The sequence below is a fragment of the Filicampus tigris genome, chromosome 9, assembly GCF_054856515.1.
Source record: "Filicampus tigris isolate MCC_2025a chromosome 9, RoL_Ftig_1.0, whole genome shotgun sequence".
Classification (NCBI taxonomy): Eukaryota; Metazoa; Chordata; class Actinopteri; order Syngnathiformes; family Syngnathidae; genus Filicampus; species Filicampus tigris.
Genome location: NC_141225.1, coordinates 3,018,648 through 3,044,276, shown reverse-complemented (window position 1 = coordinate 3,044,276; position 25,629 = coordinate 3,018,648). Strand labels below are relative to the sequence as shown.

The window sequence follows — 25,629 nt, the reverse complement described above, 5'->3', positions numbered from 1 at the left end:
GGTCGTCCCAAACTCCTTCCATTTGAGGATTATGGAGGCCACTGTGCTCTTAGGCACCTTGAGTGCTGCAGAATTGTTTCTGTAACCTTGGCCAGATCTGTGCCTTGCCACAATATCTGTCTTTGATCTCCTTGGGCAGTTCCTTGGACCTCATGATTCTCATTTGGTCTGACATGCAGTGTGAGCTGTAAGGTCTAAGGCTATGTTCACACCGCCGGCAAATGCGACCCAGATCGGATTTTTTTTGCCCGTAGGCGACCTGTATCTGATTTTTTTATGACAGTCTGAACGGCTAAATTCAGATTTTTTCAAAAGTGACCTGGGTCGCTTTCAAATGTGGTTCTAGATTGGATACGTATTCGATTTTTTTCAATGCGGCTGCGGTCTGAACGGCCAGGTCGCATATATCCGACATTGACGTCATCCGGAGCCCAAAATGCACTTTTGGGATTTTGAGAATCTGCAAAGTTGTTTTGAGTAACATACACACACACACACAGTATTGACTTTATATTTTACTTTAATTTAATCCCAGTTGAAACATGAAGCATAAAGTGGACATTTATGGCGATCGTAGTAATTCAACCATTGTTTGGATCGATTCATTTTTTGTGACATGACGTCATGCTTAGCGATGTCTCAGGGAAATAAGATATTAAAGCCTCGCCTCATTATTTCCCTCAAATACTGTATTTATTTCTACCTCCTACCCAATCGCTTCACTGTATAAATGCACCGACATGCTGGACCATATTTACTTCCGCAACACAACGTCCTGACTCTGGAGTGACGTCGTCTCGTCTTCTGCGCAAGCGGGTTACTTTGGCGACGCATGTGTTCATACAGCAGACAAGACCGAGGTCGCATTTATAATGTCATATGAACGCTTACACAAAAAGCATTAAAGACCTGCGGTGTGAACCTAGCCTAATTAAGACAGGTGTGTGCCTTTCCTAATCAGGTCCAATCAGTTTATTTAAACACAGCTGGTCTCCAATAAAGGAGCAGAGCCATCTCAAGGAAGATCAGAAGAAATAGCCAGCATGTGAGTTAAATATGAAGGTCGCTGCAAAGGGTCTGAACACTTATAACCATATGATTTTTCAAATGTTCTTTTTTCATAAATTTGCAAAAAAATCTACATTTCTGTTTTTTCTGTCAAGATGGGGTGCTGAGTGTACATTAATGAGAAATAAAATTAACTTTTTTGATTTTGGCAAATGACTGCAATGGCACAGAAAGTGAAAAATTTAAAGGGGTCTGAATACTTTACATACCCACTGTAAGTTTTTTGAACTTCAACCTATTCCTTTTCCGTTTCAATTGTAACCTTATTTTGAAAGGTGTTCATTTTGTTTTAACCATGAGACTAAAAAAAAAGCTACCAGAAGACTGCATTTGCTCAGTTGAAATATTTTCATGCTAGTAAATACTTTCAATATTTTTAATAAATGGTTCTTATTTGGCCCTTGCAAAACAGCCTCATCTTTGTGCAACTAGAAAGACTGAAGGTCCAGAAGTCTTGTTGATGATTTGTCTTAATATGAACTCTTTTTCATTTGTATTTCTTTGTTTCTCAATTGATTTTTTTTGGGGGGGGGGGGGGGGAGAGAATGATCTGACCAAGTTTTAGTGACGATGAAGCATACACCTGTGGATTGCTGCCTTGATTGGATTTCTGGTGGGAGGTGCTAACATGTAAACAAATTCAAAAGGAGTTGCAAATAGCGAAATTTGATCAGCCCTAAGTATTTCCTGCACGCAAGTGACAAAAGGGCATTATGCCACATTACCGCCCGTTCAGAGCATTGCTTTTTAGCATGTTTGCATGAGGCACAAAGTAGGAATTTTGACTTGCAAATTGCAATGCAGATTTGCTTATTTTGAGCCTTGTAATAATAAAAGATACCTCAGTCTCAATGGGTTTTTGTTTTCTCGAATACTGACTTTTTTGGGATCTTAGTAAATCAGGCCTTGAATATTTTCTCCATCCACTCATTTATTGCTGTGTCTGTTTATTTCTTTTTCAATTTGTTAATCTATAAAATCTCATTAAAGCTCCTTGTTTTTTCTTCCCAAATTGCTGACAGTTCCTAATGTTAATAAATGAAGGCTATTTAGTGTCACTTAGTAGCACAGAGGAAACCACTGGCTTCTCATTGCATGTTTGCGTGCATGTATGTGTGTGGTCTTGGATAGCTCTCCTGTCGTTTCACCAGTAAGCTGGGCAACTCCCCGAGCATAAGGCAGTGGGAGGCACACCAGTCCCCTTCTTGTTCCTGCCTCATTACCACAGAAATAACACTACACATTATGCAGTTTGTGTGTGAGAGTGGGGGTGTGCATGTGTGTGCGTATGTGAATGCATTGCAAATGTGTGAGTGTTCCTTTCAAGGTTTGTGTGAGTTTGTACGCATCCAAGCATCTGTGTTGTGTCAACTATGTCACAGGTTTTATTCCCTTCCTTCCATCACCCACTCTCTTCCATATGGTCAAGTCAGAGAGAGGTGTAACACTTAGCTATACGGTATGCACACACCCCCGCCCAAAAAAAGGGGAAAAAAAAGTCTTGTTCTGTAGGCTTTTCTGGCATGTTGCCCTCGATGCTTTGGTTGTACCTTTGAGCACGGCAGTGGGACAAATTTGGTAGGGAAGTAGATTGATTCTTTACAGCAAAGAGTGAGCGGAGTTGTGCAGGGTGGGAGGCAGCTGCTCAGCAGGACAGGCATACAACCTGCATACACACTGTAACAAAATACTGTGGAGTAATTATGTTTTATCAGCCACGATATTTGGTTGACTTTGATGAGCCGACAAGGTCCAAATGTTGCTTTTAAAAGAGGGGAAAAGGAGACAGGAATACTATTACAAACACGCACAGCAGAACTCTTTATGATCCTTTTCAAATGCAGATTTTAGTTTCCGATTCCCTGAGGTGGGCATTCTGTCTGACCGACGGACCGGTCCGTCTATGATGGATGGTGGTTTTGCTGAGGTTAGAGGATAGATGGGAAACTTCTAAAAAAAAAGATGGACTATGCATAGAGGGAGGTGGATTTTTGTCCGTATGTGTAATCATAACTAACCTGGTCAAGTCCGAATGGACGTCACAGTCTTTTAATGGCGGATGCGCATTTTTCTGAAGAGAGATGGAAACGCGACCCAGACTGCATTCCCTTGCATGTACAGCAGGTGGCGGTATGCCCTAAGGAGAGAATCATCATTTGCTCAGGATGACTAAGATACAAAGCAGTTTCACAGAGATTTTTAATTTTTTATTTTGGAAAGCGTAGGATTAGGAGGTTGTGAATGGTATTTTGCCATCCCCCACACTCCATTTCAGAAGGTGTCAGTAAAGAACCAAAAATAGTTTGCCAACCACTAAAATACAGAAGAAGTAGAAGAAGATGAAAAGGAAGAAAAACAAGATGAATTTGAAGAAAAAAAAAACATTATTTTATTGTAATGGTAATTTATTTCAGTTTCAGAAGGACTATGAAGCATTTTTATCCACCAGCATTGTACCTTTGGCAACAATGTGTCACAGGATTCTTGTTAAGGTAAGCAAAACTTGTGTGGAGCAGCAAGCCGACACATCATGATGTCCTTAGTGCACTTCATTTAACATTTTAATCGAATCGGTTCAGATAATGGATGGATAGATGGCTGGATGGATGGATTTTTCATCTGTTAGACCTTTTTTTTTCCGGATTGACAATAGACGGACTGGCGGACCTTTGATGTTTATTGACAGAAGCGCAGTTCAAATAACATGACCGACTGACCGGCTGACGATTACAGTTTGGTTCGGTTTGAAAAATTGACGGATGACGGACAGTTACCCAGACTGCTGACAGATGATGAATGACTGACCGGCAAACTTTAGTAAAATGCCCACCTCTGCTGATTCCAAAAACTTTATTTATCCCGACAATTCAAGTATCTGACAATAAAATCAAATATGTTAATATTGTGGTGATCCACAAAGGGCTGTGTCTTGGGGAGTGGAAATGTGGGGTGTGGGAGTGTGCGTGTGTGTGCGTGGGGGTGATTGTGTGTGTGTGTTTGGACGAGGGAGGAAGTGGGGGTTGTTTGTGGGGGATGACATTCAGTTGAGAGTAGGAGCTTCCGGGTTAGGAGGAGACTGACCTGTTTTTAACTGATATGTGGAGATTAAACTGTTAACTCCTCCACCACTCCTGTCTGACCAGCCACATCTTCACAACATAATATTTTCTTTTTTAATTTACTGTATATGATACATAGCTATGCTCAATTGCCACGTCATACATTTACTACATAATTTAGATCCCTTGAACAGATTCATTCAATTTATGTTATGTATTAGGGGGATATTGTTTCAGATCTAAACAAATTGTAGGTCAAACAGTATCCTGGTGTTTGGAATTTGACTTCGAGGGGTTCACTGTATTCTATTGCATGCGTGTCTATCTGAATTACTGCTTGTCGACTGAGTGTTCTTTAGCTTTTTTAGTTTATTCAATTTTACTGATACTCTTTGATTGATTTAATGTGCCTCAAAGGTCTGCAACTGGCCAACACGGAAGAAACCACATGCACAGCACTGTGTATAAGTGTAGGGTTTTTTTAATTGTCTTGTGTATTCTATAAAGCAGGCGTGGCCAAGTCCGGTCCTCAAGAGCCACAATGCAGCGTGTTTTAGGTTTATCCCTATGGCAACACACGTGATTCAAATCATCAGTCTCATTATCAGGCTTTTGCAAATCTTGCTGGTGATCCGATCATTTGAAACAGGTTGCCGCAGGGATAAACCTAAAACAGGCTGGATTGTGGCTCTCGAGGACCGGATTTCGCCACCCCTGCTATAAAGACTTAGTTCGTAGGGTACTGCAAAAGCACCTCGTCTTACTATGGTGATCACTATGCACTGTTTTGCTCAACCACTCCTACCTTATTCGAGCAACACATCCTGAACCATCTTGTATCCCTGCGCTAGACTCAACAAAATTGATATTGATTTGTTTTCAATTCTGTGGGTTGGACAGCATACCAAAAAAAATCTATAATGGATTGTTTGTTTGGTTCACAGTAAACTATGATATTCCTGTCAATTTCAAGGTCAGGGAATAAATTGTCATATGGATTGTTGAATTATACTGTAACTCAGTGGCGGATGGTGTTGTTTTCTCTGGAAGGGAGTGCAATAACATTGTCTGTGGTACATGTGTTTTGTTGATATTTGTTGAATGTTATTGTTGTTAAAATTAGTCATTTTTCATTTGTATTTATTTATCCCATTTAAAGGGACAGCGGGACGGGATGGCCATGTTTTCACTAACAAGTTTATTTTATATATTTTTTGATCAGAAAAATGAAAAGAGTTGTCATTTTCTATTTTATCAATAAATTTGGGAGAAATTAGGAAATAAGTGACTCCATGAATAACACCTCTTTTTAATGAGGAGAATGGCCACGCCCCCCTAGCGTTCTATCCCTGTTCGGTCGGAGTCATGGGTGTAACCGATTCCAAACTCTCCACTGGAAATCATTGTACTTCCATTGCTTATAACGTCCAAAAACGGCGATCAATTGGCACCAACGTTTATGTGGACATCCCTACTAATGCCCACTTCGTCATCCCTACTAATGCCCACTTTAAATATAGTCAATTGCTCTCTTCAGACAGGCGTCTTCCCCGCTGCCTTTAAAACGGCGGTGGTGAAGCCCCTTCTGAAGAAGAGCGGTTCTGACCCGAGCGTTTTTAATAATTACAGACCCGTATCCAACTTACCGTTTTTAAGTAAGATTTTAGAAAAACTGGTTTTCATCCAGTTGAATCATTTTTTAAATACAAATAATATTTTGGAGAAATATCAATCTGGTTTTAGGATGAACCACAGTACGGAGACTGCTCTTTTAAGGATTTTAAATGATATTAGGTGCACTGCAGACGTGAGAAAACTCACAGTCTTGGTGCTACTGGATCTAAGCGCTGCTTTTGATACAGTAGATCACCAAATTTCATTAAATAGACTTAAAAATCTAGTGGGCATCTCTGGTTTTTGACTGGTTTTATTCCTATCTCACAGACCGATATTTCTTTGTAAGTATGGATACTTGTTCCTCTAAAACTCATGAAATTAAATGTGGGGTTCCTCAAGGTTCGATTTTAGGCCCCCTACTTTTTAATCTTTATATGCTTCCCCTCGGGGATGTCATCAGGGGACACGGCATCAGCTTTCACAGCTATGCTGATGACACGCAGCTGTATATTGCCGTGTCTCCTGATGACACAGGACCCATTGATACCCTTTTAAATTGCATTTTAGATATCAAGTCATGGATGGCAGATAATTTCCTACAGCTCAATCAGGACAAGACTGAGGTTTTAGTTATCGGTCCCGAAGGTCAGAGAGAGAAGCTTTTACCAAAACTACACATTTTTAATCCCTCACACTGTGTGAAGAACCTTGGCGTCATTTTTTACTCTGAGCTCAGTTTTATTCCTCATATTAAAAATGTAACCAAGATTGGTTTTTATCACCTTAAGAATATCGCCAGAGTCCGCCCGTTTCTCTCTCAGGCTAACACGGAAGTGCTGATGCATGCCTTTATTTCCTGTCGTTTAGATTACTGTAATGCCCTGCTCTCTAGCCTCCCGAAAAAGAGCATTTCACCACTGCAACTACTGCAGAATTCAGCCGCTCGGGTGCTGACGAGAACCAGAGGGCGGGAGCACATTACGCCAGTTTTGAAATTGCTGCATTGGCTCCCTGTGTGTTTCAGGATCGATTTTAAAGTACTTTTATTAGTTTATAAATGTGTTAATGGTCTTGGGCCATCTTATTTATCTGATTTGCTTTTATCATACCAGCCCTCGCGGATCCTGAGGTCCTCTGGCGCCGGCCTTTTATTTATTCCAAGGGTGAGGACCAAAATGCATGGCGAGGCTGCATTCAGCCGTTTTGGTCCTCATCTTTGGAATAGCCTGCCAGAGGATGTCAGGTCTGCAAAGACTGTTGATATTTTTAAGAGGAAGCTCAAGACACACCTTTTTAGTTTGGCTTTCAACAACTTTTAAATAATTTATCTTTTCTTTTGATTGAAGATAATTCTATGTTTTGCTTTGAATGTTTTAAAGCACTTTGAGTTGCATTTTTATGTATGAAAAGTGCTATATAAATAAAATGTGATTGATTGATTGATTGATTGATATCAAAAGGATTAACCTCTCATTGGCTGATTTATATGAGAATGAGGAAATGTGGAAGTGAGCAGAGCTACATAGGCTGGGACCAGCGCCCACTGCTTCTTTGCTTAAAAAAAACAACAAAAAAAACACTGCTTCTTTGCTGATCACGGTTAGGGCGGGCGAGGCATTAAACACCAGTCAGGATATTTACAGAGACTGAAGTGGAAATGAGACGTGCACATTTATTTGGGTGAGGAATGGTCCCAGTTTTTCGACTAACAACACGCCGTCCAATTTGGAAAGTAAACAGCCGAAAAGGTACGTTCCAATGCGGCCACACTCGGCTGTGGAGTCAGCCTCGCTGGAACTTTTTGTTCGCTGCACATTGACACTTGTTCGATGAGGGCTTAACTCACTCTCTGGCGGTTGCAAGCGGTGTCTTGGCGACTGCTTGGGAGGCAATCCCGCAACATGAAGGTCGACGCAGGCTGGACGCAAAGTAAGGAGCTAATGTTGTTGTGCTAACACCTTTTGTTTTAACGACGTGAAGCTAGTTGTTGCTATTAGCCGTCTTATTTTCCTACCTTTAGCCGGTGGGAAGAGGGGGGCGTATAGCTCCAATCTGCCTGCTGCTGCCGCAAGCCGCCGTCTCCCTGCTGAGAATTGACACCAGTTTAGCATCTCTAAATGTCCGAAATATAACCAGTCGGAGTTCGTGTGCGCATTCATGCTCTTGTCCGCTTCAGCTTGTGAAAGTGGAGGAGCAATCGCCACGGTATGTTTGATTTCGTCGAGATGATCATGATGAGATCACGTTTTATGTCAATAAATCCAAACTATTGTGCAGAACATTTTATACTCTCAGTGGGCAAGAAGTGGACAAGAGTAGCAATGTGCATTTGCATTTTGGTGGCGATCGGTCGCCGTTTTAGACAAGAGAACTGACAAAGCGAGCAATATTACCACGCTTCGCTCCCTCCCGTGATGTGACAGCTGAGCCGAAAACATGACATAAGCCACGCCCCTAAAAGGGGCGGGGACATTTGTCATACATTTAATCACAAAAAAATACCTTAAATCACTACAGAGTCTTTTGGGGGCGGGCACTTTAGTACTGATGTCATTTTTACATGTAAACCTATTATATAAGTGCCAATGTTAAGATCACCCAAGTGTCACTTTAATGGAATGAATGAGTGAATGATTGTATTTCATTTTCTTTTTTTACATTCCAATAGTTCCTTTTGTCTTAGTCGTCCCCAAGGGGCAGGAGAAGATCAACTGGACTTTAGTACTTATGCTTGGGCACTTTAGACTGTTGATTTATTTTGAAAGTATGAATTATTGAAGGATGTGTTGTTGATATGTCTTGTTTTATGTTACCTGCCAAGGGACTACAAATGTAAATTAGCTATTGCTAACCTCGGCACATTTACGCAGGTATTGTACCAGTGTTCTTTAATGTGCGTTGTCCCTTTCAAATAAACAATAAAAATGAAAATCCAAGATATTTTATTGTTCTTAATTTCAATGCAAATGTTCCAGATCCTTGAGAACTAAAAGATAATTGCACTTAAATAGGATGTACTTTAGTTATTATTACTCAAAAATAATCAGTATGTCATTGGCATTAAAAAAAACAACTACAAACAAATAATACTATTGTTTATTGTGATAGTTTCTGGGAAAATATATAGTCTGGAAAAATGTGCTATCGTTAGAGGTCTACCAATAAATAGTACACTGACTAAAATGATGTCCTGCGATTGGCTGGCTACCGCCCGAAGACAGCTGGGATTGTCTCAGCACGCCTGCGACCCTAGTGAAGATAAGAGGTTCCGAAATGAAATTCTAAAATCTATTATTAAGACAGTCTCCTCTACAACCAGGCACAGCAGCATCTATCGTGTATCTTCACATCAAATCTGTCTTTGCAACCATTTTGAAGTGCCAGAGCTGGGCATACCGCCTATGTGATGGACCGGTCCGCCTATTGCCTATGACAGATGCCCATTTTGTAGGCGATAAACTATAGACAGGAAACTTAAAAAATCAGTTGGACTAAGCATAGTCGGAAGCCCGTCTATTTTTGCCTGTATTACCTCTGCGTTTTACGACCTGTTTTCCCCAGACAGAGAGAAAGTCTAATCAGCATCAGACGGCCGCCGGTGTTGCAGATACTGTATGTACGACACCGATAGGCGCAATAACCAACTTGAATTGGATTCTACTCTTGGCCACAATGCAGAGGGGATCCTGTTAAAAGTAAGATATTGGCTCATCTCCTTACAGTTCAAAAAAAAAAAAAAAAAAAACATTTTTATCACCCCAAAAAAAAAAAAAAAGAATTAATTCCTCAAGGGAAAACAATTATAAAATTGGTTGTTTTTCTTTTTTTGTCAGCCTGTCTGTGTGAGATTGAATAGCAGCAGTCTTCTGGAGTTCTATGTGCATTTCACATGAAATTCTGTCCAGCCAAATCAAACACAAATCCAATTATCATACTTGTGTGATTGTAATGTTGAATATGCATGTCAACAATGTAGGAATACCAGTTTAATTGTAAATAAATGTAAATTTATTTTACGGATATATTCACACTTTCACAATGACTGAAATTTATGACCACATGAACCTTGAAATTACTATATCCCTAAAGGCTGTGACACAAAATACCAGGGTAATTTTTAGAATAGAATCACATTTTATTGTTCTCTATTGACAGGTTTTGAGCCTGATTTTGCCATTCTGACCAAAGGTCCGGCAAAGGTCAGATTAGCTGGTGTTTTGAAGGATGATTCTGTGATGGGAAGTGTGATTATATTGTCCCTGTCTGGCTCAAAAAACGGTCAAGACTGGTAATATAAAAACTTGAAATCAAAAACCAGAACAATAGCTTACCCTAACCCGAAGTGAAGCTTGCACTGTTTCCGAACTTCAGAAAGGAAGGTGTGTTGATCTAATGAGTCCTGCAAGTCATTCACCGTTGATTCAAGAATTGAAAAAAATTGTTGTGGAGAATGACCTCCATAGGCTGCAAGGAAATTCTAGTCCACCATCCAATGTCTCAAGAGGCATGAGGTGCACCATTAACACTGTGCATAGACATTGAGACATTGTGAGTCAGTGGGAAGAATACTTCACTGACCTCAAAGCTACCAATACACCTTTATTTGAGGGAGCAGGACCTGGGAACTGTGAGGTGTTCTCACCCATCTCTGGGGTTGAGTTCACCAAGGTGGTTACAAAGCTCTTCTGTGGCAGGTCCCCCAGGGAGGATGAGATCCACCGAGAGCTCCTTAAGGTATGAATGTTTTGCGACTGTCCTGGTTGACACGCCTCGAGGACGCATGGACATTGGGGACAGTGCACCTGGAGTGTCAGACCAGGGTGGTCATCCCCTTTTTAAGAACGACAGCGAATCACGTGTCAATCATGTGTCTAGTGGACTTGGAGAAGGCGTTCTACTCCTCTGGGAGTTCTGTAGAATTGCTTGGCAGTATGGGGTACCGAACCCCATGATATTGGCTGTTCAGTCCCTGTACACCCTGTGTTAGACGTTGGCCCACATTTCTGGCAGTAAATTGGATGTTTCGAGTGAGGGTTGGACTCCATCAAGGCTGCCCTTTGTCACCGATGGTCCTCAGTCAGAAAAGGGTGGAGTAACCTCTACAGGTCGGGGTATAGGATCCTGATCCAAAGGAAAAAGTTCAAGTATATAGTTCACGAGTGAAGGAAGCATGGAAAATCGACAAGAACAAATTGGTCTGTTGTAGTGATGAAAGAGTTGAGTGTAACGGCGAAGCACTCAATTTACCATTCGATATATGTTCCCACCCTCATGTATGGTCACAAGCCGTGGTTTGTGACTGAAATAAAAAGATCACAGATAAAAGAGCCTGAAATTAGTTTCCTTTGCACAGTGCCCAAGGTCTCCCTTAGAGATAGGGTGAAAAGCTCAGTCATACAGGAGGGGCTTGGACTGAGCCGCTGCTCCTCCACATTGAGAGGAGCCAGGGTCCAGGCCGGAAGGGTACCCAGGTCGCGGCCAGAGGGCTGGGGTATGACCGGCAAAAAAGCTCTGAGCTCGCATGTTTTAACGCACGCACCACCAGAATACGGCTTTGATGCTGATGCTATTTCTTTAGAAATCTGGTAACTGGCTTTTACTGTTGCATCACTAACCTCCAGGCTCAGGGTGAAAATGGACCACGGTTTCCCCAGACTTAACGGCAATTCATTTATCTTCTCTTTTCTCAGTTGTCACTGAAAGCGGTCATATTTTTTTTATTTATCCTTAAATCCTGCACATATTTCAAATTTTCACGTTCCATAAATTAACACAGATTCACAGATTTTTTTTTTTCTTTGCCTTTATGACTGTGAAATAGGTATTAATTTTTTTTTGTTTTTATTTTAATGGTCTTAAATAGGTCTCAAAAGTCTTAAATTTAACTTGGAAAAAATCTGTAGGAACCCTGTCATGCATTTATTCATTTTAAAAATTCATCCTCCGGGCTAGCTTGGACCCCCGAGTGGGAGGGTTCCAGCCTGTGGGCCGTGTATTTGACACCCCTGCAATAAAAGGTACAAAGAAGAAACAAGACAAGGTGAACAAAACAGAGTCTTAGCTACACAAGGAAGAATGACAGGAAACAGAAATTATAGTAGGCCTTTTTACAAAACACAGATGGCAAGAAACTATTGGCAGATTCAATGCTAAACGAGAACAGAAACAAGCAAGAGCTAAACTAATGCTGTGGCAAAGATGAGCAAAGTAATAATGTGGCATCTTCCTTCCCCTCTCCTGTGTCTAAATGCCCTACTAATGGTAATTACCAGCAGGTGCGACGCAGGAGGCTCAACCCAGCCCACCAACACTCTCCAAGGAGACTGCAAACAGACAGAAAACAAAACAGAGCAGGAAAGCAACAAAACAGGATTTTGAAAGAAGTGCCCGGCTTATCATTCGCAAAAACAAAAAATTGACCTAGATTAAATGTCTCAAATCAAAGCAAAATATGCTTCTTCATTATTTGCGAAGGTGTTTCTCCTTACCAGGCTGTTATTGTATATGCAAATTTCACTTGCTTCAGGCATTTTTTTTTTTCAGAAAAATATTAATAAGGTGTAATAGCATACCATCATTCTATCAGTATAGGTAGTATAAATACACTTGTTTTAAGCAGAGGTTGTTAGTAATAAACAACCTTGTTCAGTAATAAAATCCACATTTACTCCACTCCAATTAATCAAGTAACGTTTTGGATTAATTGTTACAATTCAAAAATGCTGTTGAGTAAGAAAAAAAAAATCACTACTTTTACTCTGTTACATTGATTACGCTAGATAGTTATGTTTTATCCACTGGCATTTATTAAGGCTTGCACAATCTATTTTGATCCATCAGCGAGAAATCTGTGTCACATAACTCCTTTTCATCAATCCCAATTTAACTACTGGTGAGGTTTGACTCCATTTGACCAAATGGAGACCAGTGTTGGGGGTAACACGTTACAAAAGTAACGCAGTACAGTAATATATTACATTTAGGCAGTAACGACGTAATGTAACTTGTTACTCCGATTTTTTTTGTAATATTATTACAGTTACTGAGTCGGCTAATGCGTTACAAATTTCGGGACTATAATACATATGTTGACATCTGTATTTTACATTTAACAAGTAGGTCTGTTTTTAATATCACTTGATCATGAGCTATTACTTCCAGCAATACTTAAATATAAAGTTCCTGTCGCACTTGCAGCTTCACGTGGCAACGTGAGTGCGTGAGTCAATTCTCTGCCATACAATTCGATTGTCTTTCTACCATTGACAATACTCAAGAGGGCTGAGAAGTTATTGTTTGTGACAATAATCACTGTCACGGTTTCATAAAATGCAAATCATAGACACAAAATACAAGTAGGAACAAACCTAAGTAAAACGAAGCGAATAAACTGCAAAAAAACAAGTCACTGTGCTTTTTAGATATGATTTAATGAACTTAGTGCCATCAATTGCCATATGTAAAACGTAGTGATTCTGAATGGCTGTTCACAATCAAAATGCAAATCATCTGCCGGTGACAAATGACGTCACGCTACGGCACCATCAATCGGACAAACTACAATAGGCGCCATTATTAGAGTCTGATGCGCTCGTTTCTTATTCACCTTGTTTTTTTTCAAATCACCTCGAAACTTTGTCTCCATGTAGTAAAAGAAAATTAGAACTAACTGAACTTTCAATTATTATAAATGGAAAAAATAATAATGAAAAAGGAAAAACCATTTAGTCAGGTCAGTTTTGACTTCAATACATATTTTTGCTTTTATTACACATGCCCTGTCTGTGTGTTTCTATCTATCTATCTATCTTGTTAGACCAATTATCGATTATATGTTATGCATCACTATTATTTGTGTGTAAATGGCAAATGGACTGTCACTTGTATGTCTGAATATTGGGGGCCTTGGAACGGATTAGGGCATTTACATGGAAAACACGTCTCTACTTAGAAAAAAATTCTACTTAAGATAGTGTTATTGCTGTTATTAATTTTGTAAGTAGAGGTACCACTGTATGTGTGTATATATATATGTAAGGCGGTGGTCGACTGGTTAGCACGTCCGCCTCACAGTTCAGAGGTCGTGGTTTCGATTCCGGCCCCCGGCCTTCCTGCGTGGAATTTGCATGTACCCCCCATGCCTGCGTGGGTTTTCTCTGGGTACTCTGGTTTCCTCCCACGTTCCAAAAACATGCATGGTAGATTAATTGTTCACTCTGAATTGCCCCTAGGTGCGATTGTGAGTCCGGTTGTCTGTTTGTCTCTGTGTGCCCTGCGATTGGCTGGCAACCAGTTCAGGGTGTACCCCACCTACTGCACGATGACAGCTGGATAGGCTCCAGCACGCCCGTGACCCTTGTGAGGATAAGTGGTATAGATAATGGATGGATGGATGGATATATGATGTTCAGTCTGCTTTGGTGTCCTCTATATACAATTACCTTTTACTTATCATTACAATCATCTCAAACCCACAGAGGAGCAATGCGGGAGGAGACTAATACTAAAAATGATGTCATGTCATTGCCGCATGTAATAAATGAACCATCAGCGTGGCTGAATTACTCCTGTCACCACAAATGTCCACTTTATACTTCTTGTTTCAAGACATTAAGGTCAAAAACAAAGTCTGCACTGTTACTCAAAACAACTTTGCAGAATTATGGACAATTGCCAGTGTCCCTCCCAAGCACTCTCCCCTGCTAGCGCTGAGAGCATATTGGCCATTTGATGACATATAGATTGTATACATGCGACCTGTCAGTTCAGACTAAGGTTGCATTGCAAAAAATCACATACCTATCCGACAGGAGTACATACAGTATGAAACTGACCTGAGTCGGATTTGAAAAAAAAACAGAATTGAGCCATTCAGACTGTAAAAAAAAAATCTGATACAGGTCACATATGGGTAAAACAATCCAATTTGGGTCGGATTTGTCTGCAGTCTAAACGTAGCCATGGACTCAGTGGGCATGACATTGGCGCGTGCAAAGTTTATACAGGTAAACTACAGGATCTCCCCTTGCGGATGATGTAGTCGGACACGCATGTGGCGTGGACAGTTAGATTGCACCCTCAACTAGGCGGAACGCCCAGTGAGGTGTATTGCAGTCCCAAACACGGTAGGCAAGACTTGCCCCAGGACGAAAATGAAGTTGCGTTTATCTTTACTATGAGCGCACAGGTGCCTGTCTATGAAAGTAGGCTGCTAAATATCAGAAAAAAAACACACTTCACAAGAATAATATTCAGACCCATTGTAGCAGTTTTACTTTCTTTTCATCAGTCATCTGAGCTTCAAATGAGAAACTTGCTGAGAAACGGCTGCTGTGATTTTTGCGCGGCTTTACCACAGGTTATTGTCTTCCCGGAGAAAAGAGTTGCAGCGCACAAATACCTTTTTTTTTAATTATTATTTTGAAATGACTAAGACTAGTTACTCATCACCTTGGAAATAAATGATTAAATGATTCCATATACCCACTACAATGTGCTTGCATACCCCCCCAGTTGGGAAACACTTCTGTAGATTTTGGTGAATATTAAGGAAATGGTGCTAAAAGGACTACAAGTAGAAAAAGCTTTACCTTTAAATGATTATCAAAAAGATGTTCTTACTTAGTCAGATAATAGCTGCCCTAAATAAAGAAAATTATTATCCAACTTGCATGATACAAAATCACAATTTCATAAAATGTATGCCTTATAGCCTGCATTACATCATATTCCCAATGACAGCAACAGCAAGAACTGTTTAGTAAAAATGTCATTAAAACGATATGTTTGGAGCATCATAATGCTTACATTTCATGCTAATATTCACTCTTAGGGCCGCTCTATAAATACTTTACATACATATGTTTTTATCTTTAGGAAAGGTGCAGTCAGTTTTCTAAATTCTGTGCAGACAAATATTTGACATATTTGACAGCATTCTTCACTAAGCACACCATAATATTTGACAAATTGTATAGTACACAGTCATTGTGGTGTGAGATGTTCATTCGCCAAACATATGTTATCCCATTGGCACAGGTTCTGTATGCATGTCAAGACCCTTGATGGTGTAATCCAATGTTTTTTTCTGCATAGAGGTGGTTCTGCTTGAGTGCTTAATGACATATCTGCATGTCTGTGTGTGTTTTCTACTGTGTGAAGGTGTGCTCTTGTGTATAAAGTGTGTGACTAATGGCTCTTGTAATGCTAAGCCACACGGGGCTCGACTGCATGTTATGAATAGAAAATCACTGCAGTTCTTTTGGAGCAAGCTAATCAATTTGGTTCCACTTGGCACGTGAGACATATTCTCCATCAAACCATGTTCATCACTGACTTGCTGTGCTCACTTGCATTACATGAATCAGTGTTTGGAATGATCAGTTTTCAATTCCTCATAGTCAGTAGTAATTGATGCTTAACATCCAGAAACGCATTACAAACAGTATTCTCAACAAGGTATGTGGACAACATACAATCTTCTATGGCACGGGTGTCAAACTCAAGGGCCAGGGGCCGGATTCGGGTGCAACATCATATTATGTGGCCCGCGAAGGCAAATCATTTGTGTTGACTTGACATTCAAGTTTCTTTCAAATTGTCCTCAATTTTAAAGGCCTAGATAGACCAAAAAGACGCTGGCCAACAGTGACAGACGCTTACCCCCTGTGGCGTCCGATCGGCTGTCGGCACGTCACGCTGGAAACGTACAGCGACTCTGACCATTAAAATACCTTCTGCGCATGCACAAGATGTAATACCCTTCCATACCATCGGCGGCAGTAGTCACCATTTCTCATGGTTAGAAAAATCCAACCGGAAAACTGTTGGCAGATTATAAAAACGTAAACAATGCATTCAATGCTATATTCTTCGCTCACGATGAACTCACACGTGAAGTAAACCATCACGTTCTTGACACGGTATTGGGAAATACTTACATTGTCAACCCTCGTACTTGTAATAGATTAAGGCAGCGGAGGCGTGCTCACTGTTTTTCTGCATTTGTCACTTCCCGTTGGTGCTCCGAGCGCTGATTTGCTAGCTAACAGCCAATCAGAGTGACCAAATGTCACGACTGGTGACGCCAATTCAACATGCGTAAACGCCCCCAAGACGCTTACAGACGGGTTACAAAACTACGACGGTGGCCACTGCACTAATCAGACGGCGCTTAACAACCTCCGACGTCGGTTTAGTCAATCAGGGCCTTAACACGTCATATGAGATATTGGACGAGAGAGTTTGGACGTGGATGGTATCGATTGCACTTCTGCACTTTCGCCTTCGAATCTACCTCACCTGCGCGTTGCGTTTTTACTCTTTTTAATTTTTGGAGACTATTTTTATCTTATTTTTTATTTATTTAAATTTTTGTTAATCTCTGGGTCGCTTGATCTCGCGGACTAGCATACAGCTAGCGTGAGACGGAAACGGGCTAGCTTGGGGCTAGCTTGGAGCTAGTGTATTAAAATGCCTTCAGACGACAGCGACGAACACAATGGCCTGCTGGAGAAGGCAAATAAGACAATCTCTGACCTAAGAAGGGATATTCGTCGTCTCTCAGAGGAGCTCCATGAGAAGGAATCGGTCATCTCTTGCTTCGCGACCCGTTTCCCCGAACTCTCCGCGGTGGTCATGAGAAGGCGCGCTCGTGAAATCCTGTCGGCGACAATGACGGCTGAGGCGGCTGGCCTCTCGGACACGGCGAAGTGGGATCCAATTGCCTGCCCGGGGCCATCCTGCTCGACACCGTTGCAGAGTGACACCTGGGTCAAGGTGGTGTCCCGCGGCCGGAGGGCCGGGGAGCAACCCCACCGCCCCCAACTGGTCCTGGGGAATCGGTTCGCCGCCCTGGCGAGTGAGTCTCCTGTTCCCATCACTGCACTACAGCAGTCGGAGACACCGACTGCTGCGTCCGACGCTGGGGCTGTGCTCCCAGGGTCTCCCTCGGATTCCCCGCCACCCACGGCGACGACCTCGGCCGGGAACCCCATGTTGGGCGGGTCCGCCGGTGACACGGCCGTCCACTCACGCGTCGGGCTGCTCCGGGACGCGGTGTCCCGGTACAAGGGTGGTCGTCATCACCAGCATCATCGGCGACACTCATCGATGTCATCCACCGTCTTCACTCGGCCTCGGCGGAGCCATCCTGGACAGTGGGGTCGTGAATCTTCCGCCGGTGGTGAGTCCCTTGGCGTTCCCTCCTCACGTCACCCACCGACCACCGTTATAATTGGCGACAGCACCATTAGACGTACTCACTATCCCGGCTGCGTCACCCGCTGTTTTCCCGGAGCGAAAGTCATGGACATAGTTAACATCCTGCCGGGTGTTCTTGACTCTCTGCCATCATCCATTACCCGGCTCATCGTTCACGTTGGGACAAACGAGACAATACGCCGACAGTCTGAGCAGACGAAGAGAGACTTTCACGCCCTCTTTGCCTTGTTAAGAACCTGCGGTCTCTCGGTCTGGGTGAGTGGCATTTTGCCGGCATTGTCTCGCGGAGCCGAGCGCTTCAGCCGCCTTTTAAGCTTGAACACGTGGCTCCTACGCACTTGTGGCCACCTTGACTTTGCTTTTATTGACAACTTTAACCTATTCTGGAATCGCCCGTCTTTTTACCAGCCGGATGGTGTTCATCCGAACTCTCTTGGTAGCAAGATTTTAGCCGCTAACATCCACCATGTCGTAACCAATTCCACTCCCAGCTGACTCTTGTTTACCAATCATATTTCTTCTTCTACTCATAAACGCTGCAATGACAATGTCACTACCATCACTTACAGGCCAATACCAGCTGCTCACAGTACCACCACCCTCACTAGCTCCCCCTGCAGGCCCTCATTATCATTACCACTATCGGACAATTTTCCCATTGAAACCATCACCGGCAGACGCTTCCCTTGCACACACAAACAACGTGGTTTTAACAGTGGTAATCTAGTATATGTTAATACTGCTCATTCGTACCACCATGAGCGCACGTCCAGCACAATAATTAATCTGGCCGTGCTGAACGTTCGCTCCCTTTTAAACAAAACTTTTATCATAAACGACCTGATTTTAGACAATAATTTACATGGTATACTTTTGTCTGAGACATGGCTTGGTACAGATGCTCCAGTTGCTCTCAACGAGGCTTGCCCACCGAATTTTAACTTTTTATTTTCTACAAGGGATGGCAAAAGAGGAGGCGGGACTGCATCAATTTTTATTAATACTCTTTTATCAAAGGAGATCATTTTTAGCAGCTATTTATCGTTTGAACACCATGCCTTTGTTTTTAGCAGTCCCCCTATTCTCTGCATTACCGTCTATAGACCTCCCCATCATTCCACTTCTTTTATTACAGAATTTTCAGAATTCTTATCCATCTTATATTCCAGTTATAACAGAATATTAATAACTGGCGATTTTAATATACACATGGACAACATCTCGGACCCACTATCCAGAGATTTTTCAAACCTTTTAAACTGCTTGGATTTTAAACAGCACGTCTTGCAGCCAACTCACAACAGAGGACACACCCTGGATTTGGTTATAACCTATGGCTTGTCTGCTGGTGTGTCCTCTGTTGTTGACTTGGCAGTGTCAGACCACTACTGTGTCTATTTTAACATCGCCAGTTTTAACCATCTAGCAGTCCCGGTCAGAACAGTGAAGAAACGCTACCTATCTTCTGAGGTGGCAGCAAATTTTATCGAGATCTTAAAAAACACTCCTGCTGACATTTTACCTGCACCCTGTGATCTTATTGTTGACAATTTTAACCTACATCTTAAATCATCATTAGATTCAGTAGCTCCACTTTTAATTAAAACAACAAAAACAAAGACTGTACCCCCGTGGAGAAACAATGCTATCAAAATATCAAAGAGAAAATGCAGGAGTGCAGAGAGGAGGTGGAGAAAAAGTAAACTTACAGTACACTATGAAATTTTATGCGAACAACTGAAATCTTACAATAAAACAGTAAAACTGGCAAGATCTTCCTATTTCTCAAACCTCATTACAGTCAATAAAAAAAACCCCAGGGTTCTCTTCTCCACCTTTGAACTTTTAACTAGTTCTGATTTTAATAAGTCCCCACAGAGACCAACAGATGCTCTCTGTGAGGACTTTGCAGACCACTTCAGAAGTAAAATCGATGACATAAGATCCAGTCTTTTAGCCCGTCAAAACACAAGTTTTAATAAACCCGGACAATCATATTTACATGAGGAAACACTGGAAAGTTTTGCCCTGGTTGATGCAAGGACACTTGTTCGAGTTTTCTCCCAGGTAAACCCAACAACCTGCCTTTTGGATCCAATTCCCACATTTCTTTTTAAGACATTTTATGGATTTTTTGAAGAACAAATTTTAAATATAGTCAATTGCTCTCTTCAGACAGGCGTCTTCCCAGCTGCCTTTAAAACGGCGGTGGTGAAGCCCCTTCTGAAGAAGAGCGGTTCTGACCCGAGCGTTTTTAATAACTACAGACCCGTATCCAACTTACCGTTTTTAAGTAAGATTTTAGAAAAACTGGTTTTCATCCAGTTGAATCATTTTTTAAATACAAATAATATTTTGGAGAAATATCAATCTGGTTTTAGGATGAACCACAGTACGGAGACTGCTCTTTTAAGGATCTTAAATGATATTAGGTGCACTGCAGACGTGAGAAAACTCACAGTCTTGGTGCTACTGGATCTAAGCGCTGCTTTTGATACAGTAGATCACCAAATTTTATTAAATAGACTTAAAAATCTAGTGGGCATCTCTGGTACTGTTTTTGACTGGTTTTATTCCTATCTCACAGACCGATATTTCTTTGTAAGTATGGATACTTGTTCCTCTAAAACTCATGAAATTAAATGTGGGGTTCCTCAAGGTTCGATTTTAGGCCCCTTACTTTTTAATCTTTATATGCTTCCCCTCGGGGATGTCATCAGGGGACACGGCATCAGCTTTCACAGCTATGCTGATGACACGCAGCTGTATATTGCCGTGTCTCCTGATGACACAGGACCCATTGATACCCTTTTAAATTGCATTTTAGATATCAAGTCATGGATGGCAGATAATTTCCTACAGCTCAATGAGGACAAGACTGAGGTCTTAGTTATCGGTCCCGAAAGTCAGAGAGAGAAGCTTTTACCAAAACTACACATTTTTAATCCCTCACACTGTGTGAAGAACCTTGGCGTCATTTTTGACTCTGAGCTCAGTTTTATTCCTCATATTAAAAATGTAACCAAGATTGGTTTTTATCACCTTAAGAATATCGCCAGAGTCCGCCCGTTTCTCTCTCAGGCTAACACGGAAGTGCTGATGCATGCCTTTATTTCCTGTCGTTTAGATTACTGTAATGCCCTGCTCTCTGGCCTCCCGAAAAAGAGCATTTCACCACTGCAACTACTGCAGAATTCAGCCGCTCGGGTGCTGACGAGAACCAGAGGGCGGGAGCACATTACGCCAGTTTTGAAATTGCTGCATTGGCTCCCTGTGTGTTTCAGGATCGATTTTAAAGTACTTTTATTAGTTTATAAATGTGTTAATGGTCTTGGGCCATCTTATTTATCTGATTTGCTTTTATCATACCAGCCCTCGCGGATCCTGAGGTCCTCTGGCGCCGGCCTTTTATTTATTCCAAGGGTGAGGACCAAAATGCATGGCGAGGCTGCATTCAGCCATTTTGGTCCTCACCTTTGGAATAGCCTGCCAGAGGATGTCAGGTCTGCAGAGACTGTTGATATTTTTAAGAGGAAGCTCAAGACACACCTTTTTAGTTTGGCTTTCAACAACTTTTAAATAATTTATCTTTTCTTTTGATTGAAGATAATTCTATGTTTTGCTTTGAATGTTTTAAAGCACTTTGAGTTGCATTTTTATGTATGAAAAGTGCTATATAAATAAAATGTGATTGATTGATTGATTGATATTGCAAACATTTGTTACCAATCCCCCCCTTTAAAATAACTTGAAAATAGTTGAACAAACTATTTCCTGGGTGCTACTTACCATCAATTTGGTGTGTACATGTGATAATATGTACTACTACTAAGGCAATCATACATTTCTATAGGTTCACTGTCGCGTCCTACGAGGGGCACATGACTATGATGTGGCCTGGCTGCAACAAAAATGGGTTTGACACCTCTGTTCTATATGATCAAGACCACTACAACCCATTTTTAAATTAACTGCATTGCTGCATTGAGGCAAACCATGCTTGATGATAACGCCTGATTACAGTCATTTTCCACTTCTCCTGAAAAGTCAAAGAAATATTAACCTCAGTACAACATGTTTCCTTACCAACCTGCTTAAAGACCCTGACAAGTGCATAAAGATTTTTTTTCTAAATACATGAAACATTCTTGAAGATAATTATTGAAAACATGCACAAAGACTTGGAGCTATGTACTTTGTAGTACTCACTTCAGGGACGGCTCCAGGATTTTTTCTTCGCCGGGGGCTAAAGGAGGTCTTGACCAATACATCGAGGGGCTGGAAAATAATTTTGAAATATTGTTTAGAAAATAGGGCGGCACGGTGGTCGACTGGTTAGCACGTCCGCCTCACAGTTCAGAGGTCGTGGGTTCGATCCCGGCTCCGGCCTCCCTGTGTGGAGTTTGCATGTTCTCCCCGTGCCTGCGTGGGTTTTCTCCGGGTACTCCGGTTTCCTCCCACATTCCAAAAACATGCATGGTAAGTTGATTGGATACTCTAAATTGCCCCTAGGTGTGATTGTGAGTGCGGATGTTTGTCTCTGTGTGCCCTGCGATTGGCTGGCAACCAATTCAGGGTGTCCCCCGCCTACTGCCCAAAGACAGCTGGGATAGGCTCCAGCACGCCCCGCGACCCTTGTGAGGATAAGCGGTACAGATAATGGATGGATGGATGGATGTTTAGAAAATAAAATAAAATGCTGAAGGGACTTAACTGGGGTTACACAGATTACTGTTGGTGCTATAGCCCACCGCCCACATAGGCCCTGTGTAGCATCATCCCAGCCTCTGGAGCTATAGGCAGGGTTGGGAAATGTACTTTTAAAATGCATTTCGATGTAGTTACTAGTTGCCTGTTAAAAAAAATGCAATTAGTAACGTAATCCAAGTACCACACTATTAAAGTAATGTAACTTGAATATTTTGTTACTTTTGGATCATTCCAATACCAAATATTCTAATTAATCAGACAATGTAAAAAAAAAAATATTTCTCCAATATTGTATACTGTGGTATAGTCTGTCAACGGGTGAACTGGGGCTCGCCTGAAAGTGCCTCCTTGTCTCTTGTGAGAAAAGTTAGAGAGAGAGAGAGAGAGAGAGAGAGAGAGAGAGAGAGAGAGAGAGAGAGAGAGAGAGAGAGAGGGAAAAAAGTCTGATGTGAAAGCAAGCATTTCAATAGGGGCTTCACACTGGCATAGCCACTGTACTGCATCTCATCAGGCGTGAGACATCATCCGAATGGCCAAGAGGGAAACAGAGGGGTGACATTTTTCTCACAGCTTGCGTTTAGCAGGGATAGTGTTACACCGGGGTGCTGTGTGTGTGTGTGTGTGTGGTGGTGGTGGTGGTGGGGGGGGGGGGTTATTCTATAGCCCCGTCATAAATGTGTGTAGCCTCAGATAATCCCCTCCAACATTTTATGTGATTCTAAAATACGGCAGGGGTAACTTTATTAATCTTGCATACATCGAGGCTTGCTGCCGAGCTATACAAAACAGTATTTTGAAAACAATATAGTAACGTCTTCCAAGGATCGCGGCAGAGTTAGGCAGTAAACTGAGATTTATTGACATCAAAAGCTACTGTTTGACATCCTAACATTTTATTATCCTGAATTTGTATGTTTACACTCCACTGTGTACTTTTCTTTGTCACCTCCTTCTAGTGTGCAGCAGTGCTCCTGTAAACATGAAAGTTCAACATGTTAATGTCAGCGCCCTGATGGTTCGCTGGGCACGTCCAGAGGTCATCTACCACCCACCTATCCTCCACTTTCTGGTTTCCTACAGCTGGACAGCTCATGATGACAGCTATGAAGAGACACACCTCACTGATGCAAAACACAAACTGGTAAGTCTGTGTGGATGTGTGAGTAAGTGTTATGTTATGTGCATGAGTACAAAAAAACAAAAAAAACATTGCATTTGCATTAAAAGGTGGAATCTGTTCAGTTCGGTTCAGTTCAGAATTATTTATTTGAGTAACATAAAAAATAGATAACAAAACAATATTACCAGAAGGAGAAACACAAGGCAGTACTCAAAGGGGGCAGGTAGAAGTTCATGAACTTATAACAGTTCTACCCCTTGTTTTACACAAAACAATATCAATTTCAAGGTACAATTTCAAGGTTGCTGAAAACAATGTCATGATGTACTCGTTTATGGTCGACCAAACTGAAGAACGATATATTTGGCGTACTGTTTTATAGTCGTATACTTTAAGGATATTGAAAACTAAAGTCATGATGGCGTGTCATGGGACAAATGGCACAAACGTCATGATGGCATGTCATGAGACAAATGGCACAAATAGTGTACTCATTTAAAAATGAACAGCACAGTTTCAGTGGTTTCTAATTGTATAAAATAACCACAATTGAATGAAGTAGTGAACACTGTTTTAATTGTTCATGCGCTTTTAATGCAAGCTCCACAGCGACGTGAAGTACATTTAATTTTTTATTTATTTATTTATTTATTTATTTTATGTTATGCTCAGGTGTTAACTATTTTAGTTCCTCTGCATATTTCTGCATATTGTAGCATTTCTATAGCTTTTTAAATTCCCCTGGATTGTTACAGGCTTTAATATCGCAAGAAGGTTTTCTACGGCCCCTGGGATGATGTTGGTTTATTATTAGATCCGGCCCGCAGCAAGCCGGTGTAGGTAGCAGATCTGATCGGGTCCTTCGCGCCTGCCGATGACGTCACGCTTTCAAATATATTGTAGCATCTTCCAAGAACCCAGACGTAGTTTAATTGTCATGTTTTTATTATTCCAACCGGCTACTGAGGGCCGCAGCCGACGCCAATACAGTACAACAACCGTTCAGTCAAAAAAGAGCAACAGCTCTCCTGTTCGTCCTCCGCTACTCTCGCTCGCATGCCCTCCCATCCAGCGAGCCGCACGATGCATTCATCAACCTGGGAAACAACATCACTTGGCAAGAAACAAATTCGACTAGAACACATGTAACCCAATTCGTTACACTATTTCTGTAATATATTTCATTGCATCTATCTTTGCCACCCCCTGGCTGGCTGTTGTTATAACGAACATTACCGCTATTTTTGCGAGGATCATCCTTCGGTCGTCTACGTGCCGACTGAAGACTTCACGTCACTTTTCGTGGCTTACAGAATCGGATTGTGGTGAAAAGTTATTTGGACTAAAACACATTTGATTAAGAAGTACTTCGTGTTAGAAATCTCACTTTGTTTTATGATTAGTAATTGGTGGCATTTGATAAATTCATTGAGTTTCGACGTAGTACTGAAATGTCCCACACTGTGAGCAGGCATTGAACGCTCCCCGAGCGCTAAGTGTTGATAGCGAGAGACGTGGTTTCTTTTCTTTTTTCCTCCTTCGATAAAGCTAGTTAGTAGTTTGTTCGTGCCAGCAAACTCAGTAGTTGCAGATTTCCCGTGTTTCACCACGTTTGTTGTTGTGTGTAAATGTTAAAAGGTGACTTTAATCATTTAGGTTCGTGTCAGGTAACTGCTGTACATAATACCCTAAATATGTTCTCGTGAGTGATGTCACGTTGATGAACACTAGTTAATTATTTCGGCTAGTATGCTAACTATTCCAGTGATGAAACGTGTTAATGTGTATTGTATGCATTGTTTGGCTGTTTGATTGCTTAATACAGTGAATTGT

The 25,629-nt window shown here is 41.6% G+C and overlaps 1 protein-coding gene across 2 annotated transcripts in view; it reads left to right on the top strand.

Annotated features, from left to right (window-relative positions):
* Positions 1–25,629, top strand: part of LOC147141662 (receptor-type tyrosine-protein phosphatase gamma-like) — a 458,048-nt gene that overhangs the window by 366,807 nt on the left and 65,612 nt on the right. For both annotated transcript variants that reach the window (XM_086039819.1, XM_086039820.1), the window contains one exon: positions 23,633–23,817. In XM_086039819.1, coding sequence (XP_085895945.1) covers positions 23,633–23,817 — 185 coding nt within the window. The remainder of the gene's footprint in view (positions 1–23,632; positions 23,818–25,629) is intronic.